Source organism: Protomyctophum bolini (assembly GCF_963924005.1).
Source record: "Protomyctophum bolini genome assembly, chromosome: 1".
Taxonomy (NCBI): domain Eukaryota; kingdom Metazoa; phylum Chordata; class Actinopteri; order Myctophiformes; family Myctophidae; genus Protomyctophum; species Protomyctophum bolini.
Genome location: NC_137862.1, coordinates 15,686,393 through 15,700,249, shown reverse-complemented (window position 1 = coordinate 15,700,249; position 13,857 = coordinate 15,686,393). Strand labels below are relative to the sequence as shown.

At 42.3% G+C, this 13,857-nt stretch overlaps 1 protein-coding gene across 9 annotated transcripts in view; it reads right to left on the bottom strand.

The window, feature by feature from the left end:
- chd9 (chromodomain helicase DNA binding protein 9) overlaps positions 1 to 13,857 on the bottom strand; it is a 137,643-nt gene that overhangs the window by 53,596 nt on the left and 70,190 nt on the right. For all 9 annotated transcript variants that reach the window (XM_080761440.1, XM_080761442.1, XM_080761445.1 and 6 more), the window contains 8 exons: positions 11,521 to 11,667; positions 9,805 to 9,873; positions 8,634 to 8,689; positions 7,118 to 7,235; positions 6,503 to 6,589; positions 6,108 to 6,245; positions 3,355 to 3,476; positions 466 to 709 (listed from right to left, as the gene is read on the bottom strand). In XM_080761440.1, coding sequence (XP_080617566.1) covers positions 466 to 709; positions 3,355 to 3,476; positions 6,108 to 6,245; positions 6,503 to 6,589; positions 7,118 to 7,235; positions 8,634 to 8,689; positions 9,805 to 9,873; positions 11,521 to 11,667 — 981 coding nt within the window. The remainder of the gene's footprint in view (positions 1 to 465; positions 710 to 3,354; positions 3,477 to 6,107; positions 6,246 to 6,502; positions 6,590 to 7,117; positions 7,236 to 8,633; positions 8,690 to 9,804; positions 9,874 to 11,520; positions 11,668 to 13,857) is intronic.

Below are 13,857 nucleotides of genomic sequence, written 5' to 3'. Positions count from 1 at the left end.
AACATGTATAACTGAAACTGTATTTTGTGTTTATAAAACAAACCATAAAAATTATAGACAGAATGCTATATTTGGTTATGTTTTTATTACACAATACGTAACCCTTTCAATCCTATAAGTACTAAAACTATTAGCATTAGCATTCAAGCTAGCAAATATGGTCTAAAAAGTAATGAAGCTAACTGAAAAATAAAACAAAAAATAATAATAATCTAAACAAACTGAAAAATGCAAAACTATTATAATCTACGTAGCTGTACAGCAGTGGTTCTCAGCCGTTTCTGAATCAGGGAAAATCTTGAAAAGTGTTCCCAGCCCACCAGGCAGACCAGAAGGCTGTGGCAAAGCATGCGTACCATGACATTTTCTTTTACATGATATTTTTATACTAATGTTATATTATCATTAAAATACGATCATCCACCAGACCACCACAAAACAGCTCTTACACAAAGCTTGTCCTACCTGTGCGTCCCTGAAGTACATCTCGTACTGCTGCAGCATCTGTCGGCTGATCATGCTGCCGTGGTAGACAATGATGTTGAGATGGGTCCAGCTGCGGAACTCACGCTCCCAGTTAGTGATGGTGGAGAGCGGGGCGATGATGAGGAAGGGCCCCTTGATGCCCACACGGAGGATCTCCTCCAGGAACGTAAGGGACTGGATGGTCTTTCCCAGGCCCATCTCATCAGCCAGGATGCAGTTCCGTCTGACCAGAGAGACAGAGGGGAGGGGAGGGGACAGAATGATGATGGTGCGTTTTAACAGCCTGGCGTATTTTCCCGGAAGTGGGGTATTTGTCTATGGGACCCGGCAACTACTGGCGATAGCAGGCGAAGAGGCGATAGTCAAAAAGTGGGCGTGAAACATGAAAATATGTTATCTTTGGACGACATCGTTCGGCTATAGCCAATCAAATCCATGTGTTGCTTTGTTACCCTCCATACCACCTATACGAGGACATGGGTATATGACAGCAGGAACACCCACTAGGAGATTTGGATCGCCCAGAGTCGCCGTTGTTCTCCCGCTGTTAAAACGTACTGTGAGTCACTTCTTCCAACAGCTTCCAGTAGTCTCCATTGGCCTGCCTCTACTACTCTTTGTGATAATACTATTTTTACAGCGTGCGTCCAGACTCCAGAGCTAATCTTGCAAACTGTAGCTCAGTCGGTAGAGCACTTGCCTTTTGACCACACGGTCATGCGTTCGATCCCGACCCGGGCACTGCCAACTCGGCGTAGGAGTAACACCACTTGTGTGTGTCAAGTCATGCAGTAAGTAAGTGCTGGGAGCTGATGGTAGGTGTTGCGCTCCACCTCAGCAATCCATCTCCCAGGGACCTCGAAGAGGTGGCTCCCAGGTGCACAGCGGAACGAGGAGAAAGTCCAGCGCTCTGGCTGATACAGACAATGAGCCTCTCCAACCTACTTACTTACTTTACTTATAATATTATGCATAATTAATAAGATTCATAATAATAAGACATTTTTTTGTCAGCGTGGAGGTACACATACGGGGCTATATACTGTGCATACCGTTTCTGAATGCATGAAAATGGACAGTTTTAGCAGTTAAACCCTTTGACAGTGCCCTCATTTCTGGGATCATAATGACATCAATGATTACTGACTGTAATAAAGCCTAATGACTGGGCTATTGGCAATGTATTCTTCCCATGTTTCGTCTGACTGTAGCCTAATTACAGTCATTTAGTTTCCAACTAAATATCCGAGTTGAGATTAGATGATACCGTATTGATCCAGGGAGGGAAATTCAAGTGATACCTGCCCATGAAAGCTCCCCAGGCGGGGAACTAAAATAAAAACGCACCCTTTCCTCTTTAATCACAAACTACCACAGGGCCGTCAGGGCCCCCACAAACACAAAGTCCTTCCTGGGAATCTAAAGCTGCACTCCGACTGCCAGAAACAAGAGAGGAGAGCAGAGGAAAGGAGAGAAGAAAGAACAGAGAGAGGGAGAAGAGGGAAATACAGACAGGACACGATATCAAAGAAATAAATGGGGGAGCGTGCAAGGAGAAAGCAACATCATGAGCAATAATTATACGGCTGGTAGATGAGACAAGGCGTAATATTAGCCACCGGAGTGGGGCGCTCATTTATTCAGTTGTCCGGTGTGTGTGTGTGTGTGTGTGTGTGTGTGTGGGGGGTACTATGTATTGATGCTAATTTCAATGCGTAGATATTCCCATTGGCCTCATAAACACCTCTCCACTCCATCTGATGAATCTCATTGCGTAGGCACAAAGCCACACACACACTGCAGAAACAATTTCCATGCCACACACACACACACACACACACACACACACACACACACCCTAACTCCAGATTTAAAGTGCTATGCTTCTTTTATGGTCGTGGGCGAGCTACTGTACAAAACGTGAACGTTTGCAGCAGCATACACCTCCACAGGAAATGTTCCTCGTCTCTGAGGCACAAGCAAATAATGTGAGCTCAGCCAAATGGTGGCAGACTCTCTCGCACACGCACTCTCAAACGCACACACACAAGCACACACACACACACACACACACACACACACACACACAAACACACAAGCACACAAGCACACAAGCACGCACGCACGCACACACGCACACACACACACACACACACACACACACACACACACACACACGGCAGGAACACCGATTCATTATTCATCGTCAACGCTCTCCGCGCACAGACGCGACTGCTCGTGCAAAAATGAAGAGCCTCGCACCGAGCCTCTCTGAATCAATGAATATAACATTCCATCACCATGGAGCTATTAAAGCTACATAAGCAGCTTAGCAGCCATGTGGATACCTTGTGGTTTGCCCGAGGCACAAGGCATGCTACACATCCTGTATGCATGCTGTCATACTGTATGCCCAGAGATTACAATACAGCAGTCAGTGTGTCTGCTGGCAGCACGACTTGTCTACCCCAAGGAAGAGAGAGGGTACATTTTTCCCTATACACATCCATGCAACTCAGTAAGTACAGTGCACTGTGTCCGGGTAGCTCAGGCGGTAGAGCTCTCGCCGTTGGACCAGATCATGGGTTTGATCCCCGGGCCAGTGAGTAGCAGCACAACTTGGATGCGGTAAGACTGATGGTAGGTGTTGCACTCTACCTCAGAAATCAATCTCCCGGGAGCTATTTCCACCACTTTTAAATTTGTAAAAAATAAAAATAAAAATAAAAAGTATATATATGTTTTTATTATTAATAATAATAATAATAATAATAATAATAAGGGAACGTTTTTGGACATACAGTACAAGGTTTCCGCCCAACAGCAACAATATGTACACTAGAAGTACAGAGAGAGAGAGAGACTGACCTGTTGTACCAGTTGAAGAGAAGCCAGTTGACTCCCTCTAGCTGGTAGTCCCTGAGGCCGTTACTGTTCCTGTACTCCCTCGACTGATCCCGTTTCTTCCAAAGATTGGCCGGCGGACGATCCTGACACACACAACACACACAACAATATACAGCGCTCATTTACATACTTTAACAGTACTGTAATTGCTGTTATTAAGCTTAAGAAGTTAATTTCTTTTTTTGAAAATAACTGTTAAAAAACTCTCTATATTCTGAGAGCAATTGATTGATTGATTACTCTATTAACATGCTTATGAACAGTAGAGGCTGTACACTTAAATGTTATGCTAAAAGGATTTTAGCAGCAGACGAGTTGTGCAACCTCTCCTTCTTGTTCAAGTTTGGGATAGCACAAAAAGCCCCAGGGGCTTGCTTCCATTGTGGTCCTTTGTACCAGTAATACATTATAATAAAGACAATACAATATAAATATTGGAATAAATCTCAGTAGGGTCATATTTACAGAGAAAGTAGGGGTTCTACCCCCATTCTACCCCCATCTGAAAATATGTTGTTCCAGGGACCCCCCAGAAGCAAAGATATGAGTTCAAATCGTTCGCTGTGAAAGAATATAAATTATATTCAAAGATTTGCACCACATTTTCCCGATTTTTCATGAATAGCAGATCTACAAGCACTCTGTGCCGCGCTATGAGCTTGTAGATCTGCTATTTTTCAATAGCTAAAGCATAACATACTGTAATGCTTAAAACACCAAAAGGGGTTCGCGCCCAGAATGGGTTAAATAGGTTAAACCGTCCAAGCAAACAGCCTTCGACGCTGACACCAGCACTTCCTCCTACAGACAGGTAGAGTGACGTCACGTCATTCATAAAAAGGAACGTACCTTGAATGACTGAACGCAAACAATGGGCGTGAGTGTCGACGCACAGCTAATCGCCACAGTATATGTATTGTGATCATTACAATAAACTCTAGTGAATGTGTTGCACCATTTGCGCCACTAGATGCAAAGATGTGCCAAGCATTTGCATTGACTTATGTAATCGAGGTGCTCGAACAAATATTTCATCTTTCAGTGGGAACGCACATTTAGGCTAATTTCTATTTCATACAATGTGAGATGTGCACATTCGTTTTCCACCTGTCCAAGTACATCCTCTCTATGTATGTCAGAGCTCTATGCATGGTACTGGGGTATAATCTTTTATGAGGATTGGCACTACTGAAATTGATAGTATAGAGATAATTAATGTAAAACTTCAGGTAACCTTAAAGTGGACAATTTAGATAACTCCTCACATAGCTAGAGTCTACAGGCTTTCGACATTATTTGGCTGCCAAAACTGGTGATTTGTGTACCACCACCTGTTTGTTGGTCGACCACTGGATCTTTACTCTCAAGTTAAAGACCTTGTGAAAGAATTCCACTTCGAATGCATTCTTGCATCAAATACAATTACAGATTTCATTTTCAACTAATGATGCTGTTGTCTGCAACAGCTCTCACTACTGAAAGTATCATTCAGGTGAAAAACATCAACGCCAGAGGTGACAACAGATCCCGATAACTACAACAGACTTGGTTAATAACTATGTGACGAAAATACGGCAACAGGTCCATACAAGCATACATACGTACGTATGTCAAGTGGACCAAATAACCCAAACTACTTGATGTGACTTTTCTGACAATACAAGATGTGCGTCTCGGGGAATTAAACATACTGTATATGTTCCAATAACTGAGAAACAGCAATAGCTTGCCAAAGTGAATGTCACTGTCCCTTCTAACAGCTGAAAGGTTAAGAAGTGAGAGAACACACATCACACACAAACAATAATGTGCTTTTGTTGTGCTGTGTGCTATGAGGAAGCAGGAATGAATGCGCCAAACAGAGGTAATTGACTTTCCACTTCACTTCTTTTTGAAGGCTGCATTTAGCCCACGGCAGGTGGTGGGAGAGGCTGGTGGAGGGAGGCGAGATACTAGAGGTGAGGGTGGTTTATTAAAAAAAGGCCAATAGCCGGTAAGGGAGCAGAGCAATAAGAATGTCTATGCTCAGCCCAGATTTTCTTGAGATACCAGAACTAGCTTTAAAAGGAGTCCCACTGGTGCTACAGGATTCCCATTCCATCGTATACCCAGTGTGTACATACAGTAAGTACCCCAGGGAAACATAGACGAGTTGAAATCAACAGAAACAGAGGACTTTGTGATATGGAGTTGAAGGCAACATTCAATGAAACAATAGCCCAAACTGAGATAGTCTTTGCACTTATTGCCATTTTCAACTCGACATATCAATGAGTGTACACCATGGCGGGTGACACTGCAATCTGCTTTCTCTTTTGTAGATGAGAACACTAGGAATGAGATTACTGTTGGGGTCCTCCTGAGGCGGGCACATATTGAATGGTTGGGGGGTTTGCGTTAACGCTGGGGTCTTGGGGGTACATTTTAAATGGTTAAGAGTCTTGAGTCGGTGCATATTACATGGTAGGGGTCTTGAGGGTATGAGTACATTGGGGACTTGAGGTGGCCTGTGTTTAAGTGGTAGTGGTCATGATGGGGTAAATATTAAACAGGGTCTTGAGATGGTACATGTTAAGCGGTAAGAGATCTTGAAGGTGTGTGTGTTAAACAGTTAGGGTCTTGAGAGAGTACATATTAGATTAGATTAGATTTTGAGGGGGTAAATATTAAACGGTTGGGGTCTTGAGGGCGTGTGTGTGCGTGTGTCGTCTTACCACCCTGCGTGAGTCTGCCTTGACTGCCTGCAGCTGCTCAAACTCCTCTATCTTGCTCTGGTCCACGTCTCCCTTCAGCTCCCAGGTGCTGTCCTCATAGGCCAGGGAGCACCACTTCACCAAGTAGTACACCACCTCCTGGAGGGGCACAGACAACACGTTAACTCACATTACACATCACATTATACACTCGTGCCGCAGGCCAGACTCTGGCTTTTGTAATATTAACAAGGGCTGCAAAGAAACCCCATTAGCATGACCTTGGGCTGCTCTGTGTGAAAAGAAATGAGGGGGAGGTTTGGGGTTTTACACCCATAAAGAGGCAGTAAAACATGCATGCACACGCACACAGGAAAGGTAGGTATTATTACCAACTGTAAGTGGACTCTTCTCACCTCTCCTGTGTCCTTGTCCTCACAATAGGACACCTCCAGTACCCTGTCTACCTCCACATAGTCAGGGTTGAAGGGGTCCTCTTCCGTCTGAGAGAGAGAGAGAGAGAGAGAGAGAGAGAGAGAGAGAATCCACTTTAAACGGTCTAATCGCTTGTTGTAGTGTTGAAAAAGTGCCGACCACAACAACAGGCAGGACGGGGCAGGGACTCAATTTCCCATAACCCTTTGCACGTCGGCGCGACAGACCTGTTTGGTGGATTGCCCGTATGACTTAAAACTGATTAAAAAACGTGGATTAAACACTGAAAACATAACTCACAAATCGCAGCGAATGTGTTCTACAATGAATGAACTCGGGCAAATCGTGAATAGTAGTCAAAGTGTTAATACAGAGAGAGAGAGAGAGAGAGAGAGAGAGAGAGAGAGCATGTGTCTAAGAATCTATAAAGCTAACTGCCCACACACCATCTGGAATCTGAGCCAAGCATCATCACACAGTACCCACTGCTCGCTCACACGCACTCACACTACCTGGACAAGTATGCACGATGCCCTTCAGACACTACATTTCTACACTTACAGCGCGCACACACACACACACCCACACACCCTTACATCTGCGAAGAAGAGGGCCCTCTGTGCTTGTTTCATCTTGAATCGTTTGATCTTCTGCTGTATCCTCTTGTCTTTTTCCAGCTGCGGTTCCGTGGCCCACTCACAGTGGAGGTAGGAGCTGACACGCACACGCACACGCACACACACACACACACACACACACACACACACACACACACACACACACAGTGTCAGGTTGGAAACGACTCTTCAAGAAACCTTCAAACCTGCTTCTGTGATCCACACGACGTTAGTTAGCAAATACCATAGTACTACATGTTAGGAATGTCATAATAATAATTTCTATATAAATAACTAAATCATTTTCCAGTAGCAGTACCAGTAAGGAAAAGGTTAGGGTAACAGGTACGGTCGCCCCTTTTCCATCTCGCCTACTCTACATACTGTAGCTGTAAATAACAAACATAATTCATGATTATATAAAAGGTATTATCATATTAATTTATCATTGTTAAGTTCACTCTGTATATCCACGGACATAATAGCATGATGATGCCATTATACAACATGGGCTACATGGAAGAAATGTGTTTAATAAAACGAAATTAACTGCTAGAAGGTCCTAAATTAACGTAATTAAGCAGTCACCGTCTCTGTGACATGTTGTTCTTTCTAAATTTTGTCTTTCTAAATCTAAAGTATAGAGATCGACTACTATACAATCAAATAAATCTGTATACAAGATCATTTAAGATTTCAGAGAGGGAGGGAAATACTAAATTAACTGTTAACTACATTTAAAAAAATCGCGGGCGAGTTGGTAAAGGGGCGAGTCATTTAGTGTTCGCTGTTAGTAGTGTAGTGGTGGCAGCAGTAGCAGCATTAGAAATTAGTAGTTACACTAGTAGTAGCGTTAGAATTAGCTGTATGTGTAGACGTAACAGCCTCAGAATAAGTAGTAGTTTTACTACTACCAGTATTAGTAGTATTAGTGATATTAGTAATAGTAGCTGACTAGCAGTAGAATTAGCAGATGTAGATGTGATAGTAGTAGTAATCTCTTTCTTGAGTGTGATGAAAGCTGAGACGAAGCAGAGATGGCTGTGGTCAGTGTGGTGGGATTCTTCTGTCATGAGCCAGAAGGGGCCGGGTACATGTGAGTCCAGGGGTAGTTTCCGTTTTACTTAAGAGGTGTTACAGTAAGTACACTTAACACCTCTAAAGTAAAACGGAAACAATGCGAGCACTGCTTACAAATATAAGCCTCAATCGAGGATATGACGGACAAATGAATGATGATCCAGCTGTTTATGTCGTTGTATCGGACAGAGGTTATGGGCCTTGAAGGACCAACCGTTAACACCACTACACTCTTTTTTTATTTATATTGTGACTCCAGTTAGCCTGGTGGCTCCATCCATTGAAAGCTCATGTCAAGCTGCATGTCTCACATCACATCCCCTCTCTCCAAAGCTCTCATTCCTGTGTCTCTCTGCTCTAGTGTCTAATAATAGAAACATTATTAATGCCGTTACAAAATATCAAGAGAACTCACTAGTTTTTGTATTTTACAAAGAACTCTTCCACTTCAACAACCACTCCAGGGGAGACCTGTGAAGAGGGATGAAACAGAACCAAGCACAGTATTATTAAATACATTATCCCACGGGTTGTTTTATTATTGGCCGAAACAGGCTTTACAGCTGTGCTCATATCACAAAAAAGCACACCTGCTGGGCTATTACAGACTCTTCGTTGTGAAATGAACTAGTACTTTCCTAGTACTAGCACACCATGAAATGTATGGTGGTTCATTAAGGTTGATACTGTAAACAAAAGAAAACAAAAAGACAACAACCTTTGTCTTTGTAACCTTTGTATAGTCGCAATATCACACTCAAGGGTGTTTTCTTTCCATTTTATTGCACAATTACAGTATTATAAGAATACTCTTGAGAGTGATATTCTACAGCCAGCTTATTGTTGCTTATTGTACAGCCAACAATGAGTGCACAACTGTACAACTGTAACCCAGGATGCTATTAGTTTGGCAAAAAAGGGGGGCAGAGTAAATTTGTGACCAGATTTGACTGAGGGGCTGGCCATTGTGCAGCCTCCAGCCAATTCACCAGAGGAGAAAAATGTGTTTTAACCCATTTAGGCCTGAGATCAGATTAAAAAAATGTCTTCAACATCCTGACAGTTTTCTGAAAAAGCTATGTTTCTGTGTCAGTCGTTCTTCCATTTTTCAAAAATAGCAGACCTACAAGCTTGTAGCGCGCCACTTGGTGGCGCGCTATGAGCTTGTAGATCTGCTATTTTTCAATAGCTAAAGTATAGCATAATGCTAACACTCAACATTAACCCCAAAATGGGTTAATAACACAGGCAGACTTTTCAAATACTAGAGCATGTCTGAAATAAATGTCAGAGCTGAAATAATATGACATAAATGCTTAAACATGGTAGCTAGGTGTAATGTTAAGAGTCCACAGAAGTGAACTTTTCAAGCCTGTTTTCTCAACTCGCTGATTCTGTAAGACATTACTCTATAAGCCATATCTCCAAAACTGGGGGGAGTGGGGGACAACCAATGTCAATTTGAAGATAGGATTCCCTACTTTCAAATGACATTTTAAAAAAAAAGAATCGAGTCCAGCCCCTCAGTCAAATCTGGTCATATTTGTTTCGAATGGATATTGCATGTCAAAGAAATGTGAACGTACCTCCTTCTTGACCACACGAGAGGTCATTATTTTGTCGACGACAGCAGCATCCTCTTCACTGGGATTTTCCTGAAAAACGGCATAAACACACAAAACAATTAAAACATTGAAATATTATATTAATATTATATCTGAATTCCACGACCTGATTATAAAGGCATTTTTGTCCCAATAATGCCTAATTTATACACCATCATAAGACAAGCCTAAAATAGCAGATCTGGAAGCTCACAAAACCTTGCGGATGAGAGGCATTGTTTGTGAGAGAGATGTTTTCACTAGCCTTTGCCTCTCAGTGGCAGGCAAACCCCATCCAGGGTATACTGACAGCATGGTGAGCATGTTAAAGCTACCCTCTGTAACCGTCCTGTTCAATCCCAGATTTAAATCCTGCCCAAGTGCTGGAATTGCAGCCACTGAGCCAGGGATAGGCAACCTTTATTATCAAAAGAGACATTTATTTGCTTTATTTCTATATTTGTGATATCCCTGGTCTTTCAATATTACTTTTTCATTGTTTGCCAATTTTCTCAAAGCAGATCAAGTATTTGTATACCAGCCTGCCAGCAGCGTTGGTGGTGAACATTAATAAAGTCTTTATTTTACTTTTATTTTTATTTTTCTTATTTTTATTTTATTAGGCGACACAATTTTCTTTACAATAGGAGAATGCAAGAATAATTGTATGCCTTGGCTTAAAGTATGAATAAAATATATAAAAACAATAATACCGGAAATAAATAAAAGCTCTCATTCCACTTCCGTGCCCAAGCGACTGGGAGCTCTAACATTCAGCTCTAGAGCACCAGGTTGCCTATACTCATAAGCTATTAGCACTGAGCTAATAGCTTACACATTTTAAGCTTACAATAATAACATATTATATTATAATAATCATAACACCTAAAAGAAAAAAAGCACTGCTCCTTCGATACTTTCAAACATCTGAGAGGAATTGTATCTGAGAATATTATATTAACCCATGCATTTAAGAACACTGCAGGGTTCATGAATTCTCAAAGGAACAATTTATCCTTGAGATCTTCTCTGCTGTCCTTGTTGTTCATACAAAGAGGAGAATCATGTTTTATTCAGTACGCTGCAGCGTTTCTGCCAGATATCCAATTTGGAGGGAAAAGGGGCTACTTGAAACCCATTAGTCTAAATTTCAAAACTACAAATTATTTCATCCTCAAAGAACTACGATGCAAGAGTATCGCTTAAAGTGGCAACTCTGAAATTGACCCACAAAGTGCTCTGCTTTCAGCCAAGCAGTCATTGTGTTTGAGTAGGTGTCGATTTATGCCAAATTGAGGAAACCTCACTGTATCTGATGGAAAGCTAGCTCAAAATGTATAATTTAATATAGAACCCCCCCCCCCCCAAAAAAAAAAAAAAGTAAAAAATGACACATATATATTGTAATTTGTACTGTACAGTTATCTAGGGACAAATCATCCTCTCTACAGAATATTGGAGTGTCTGTACACTAATAGATTTTGTGTCATTAAGTGCATTTGGGACTGCATGTCCGACCGTTGTTTCCACATGTCGTTCCGTTGGTGTGTCTAATCTGCATGTGCATCCCGTGCATTTAGCAATGTAACAGGATGGTGACGTACTCAATATTTGTCATTTGATTCATAAATACTGTGATTGTCATTTCTGAGTTGTACAGCGTCGTGCTAGCCGAGGGAGGGAGTAATTGCTACTCACCACAAACAGCTGGACAGCGGGCTCCTTGCGGGCTCCCGTGTTTGTCTTCTTGGTTTTCACGATGACCTTCACTTCCTCGTCTGACAGGCGAGCCTCCATCTCCTCCGAATACTTCTTCCTCTTCACCTGCCGGTTGGAACGTCTCTTCTACACATAGGAAAGAGCAGGGCTCAACGTTAGTAAATGTATTCTTTTCTTTCTGTTTTGATGTCCTGTGGACAGACATGGTCTAATGAAGAGATAGAAGAAGCCCTTATCGCAATATGCCATGGTCAGACGATCATATGATCAAAAGCTGAAGGTTACACACAAAAACACTGCAGTGTACAGGATATATAGCGAGAGAACGGAGGCGATTGGGTTCCATCGACCATCACACATTTGTACAATGTCGCATTAAAGTAAAGAGTTTGCGCTCGTAGTACAGATCTGGACCGGGAATCCCGACGGCTCTACTGATCTGAAGTCAGATAGAAGTGGTAGGTTTGTTTGTGTGTAGACAGTATAGGCTACTCCTAATCTCCTATTAACCTTGTAGAGATCTGCTAACACACACACACACACACACACACACACACACACACACACACACACACACACACACACACACACACACACACACACACACACACACACACACACACACACACACACACACACACACACACACACACACACACACACACACACACACACACACACACACACATTTCGATTTCTTTATTTGAATCCACAAATTACAATAAGGAAAACAAATATAACGGGGTTGACAGTTCATGTTCACTTAAGGATACACATGGCACCTCCTTCTCCACACAGACAAACTGCCTATAACAGACGAGACAGAACAGTATTTGGCAAGTTGTTTGGCTTTGCTTTTTGTCATGCCAGCTATTCTTAGGCCACTCATGGTCAGTTTATGCACATGGCCTCCGAATATCAGTATGGCAAATCTACAGCGATACCCCAAGTTTGTTATCCTTCCAAGTAATGGAAGACACAGCCCACCTCCAGAATCAGGACCTCCTTGTGTCTGGTGTCAACAAAGACAACATCAGGTGTATTCTGGATGTTAGCAAAGACATCGCATGAACAGCTAAACCAATCTGGTAACACTCTTGAATGTTTATACATTGCTGCACTAGATGGCACATACTTTCTAACTGCATCAGACACTAGGTCAACAATCCGGTCGTGGCGAGCAATATATACGTTTTTGTATGCACTACATCCATTTGTTATGTGTGCGATGGATTCTAGGTGTTGTTCAGAATCATGATGGTTTATACAGAGTGGAAACACACACACACACACACACACACACACACACACACACACACACACACACACACACACACATGCACACACATGCACACACAATTAAAACTGCAACAATGATGCAACTTCACCCCCTAATCGCACGAGTCTACCGAACTACAGGTGTGAATGCGACCTACGGTATGTCATCTCTGATTACTGATTGTTAATGAATGCTAATGAGCACTGGCAATGTACCTTCATGTCACTACGTGTCATTATGAGCATTATGAGCCTAATGACAGTCGTTAGTGGTGCAGAAGATGGTGTCACAGAACTGGTTGGAATAACGTGTTCCTTCCACGTGCTACGTCCAGTCGGAGAAACTCCTGCCTGTCAGGTGAAAAAATGCGTCTTGGACCCTCATGCATTGAAGGAAGCATGAGGTCAGTCCGTTGCTCTCCCCAGGTTGGCGGAGGGAGTGTAGTAGAGCCCAGGATTACATAGACAATTGACACTGGGTGATAAAAATGGGTTACAAAATCGTGGGATAAAAATTATAGTTAAAAAAAAGAAGGTGGTGTCACAGATCAAGTACACCTTCATCCAATGAGACAACAAGAAGTGGAACCACCTGAACCCTAGCATACCCATTTTGGAGAGCTTGTATATCGGCTATTGCTAGCAAAGACATTTGGTGTAGAGGAGGGCAAGTATAGAGCCCTGGGGGTTCCTGGGCAATGAAGTATACAGAGTTTAATTGGTTAAAAAAAAATTAAAAGAGTGAACCATTCATTTTCCACAAGCTGTTAGGGCTGTAATAGTCTTTTGGTGGGTGTCCAACATCAAGCACCACAATCTGTTCATAAGCTTATTCCAGCATGCAGCTTTTGTGCATTTTCTCCACAGATGGTATTAATTTCTCTACAAAAAACAACCATGTGTACTTGTGTACCTACTACCTAGTGCTCGTATGACTAATAATTCACTCCACACATACGTACAACCGTGCAAATTTTAAATTCAAGTAGGCCTACGGAAACCACAACAGCGCTCAAATCCAGCAGCTGTATATACTGT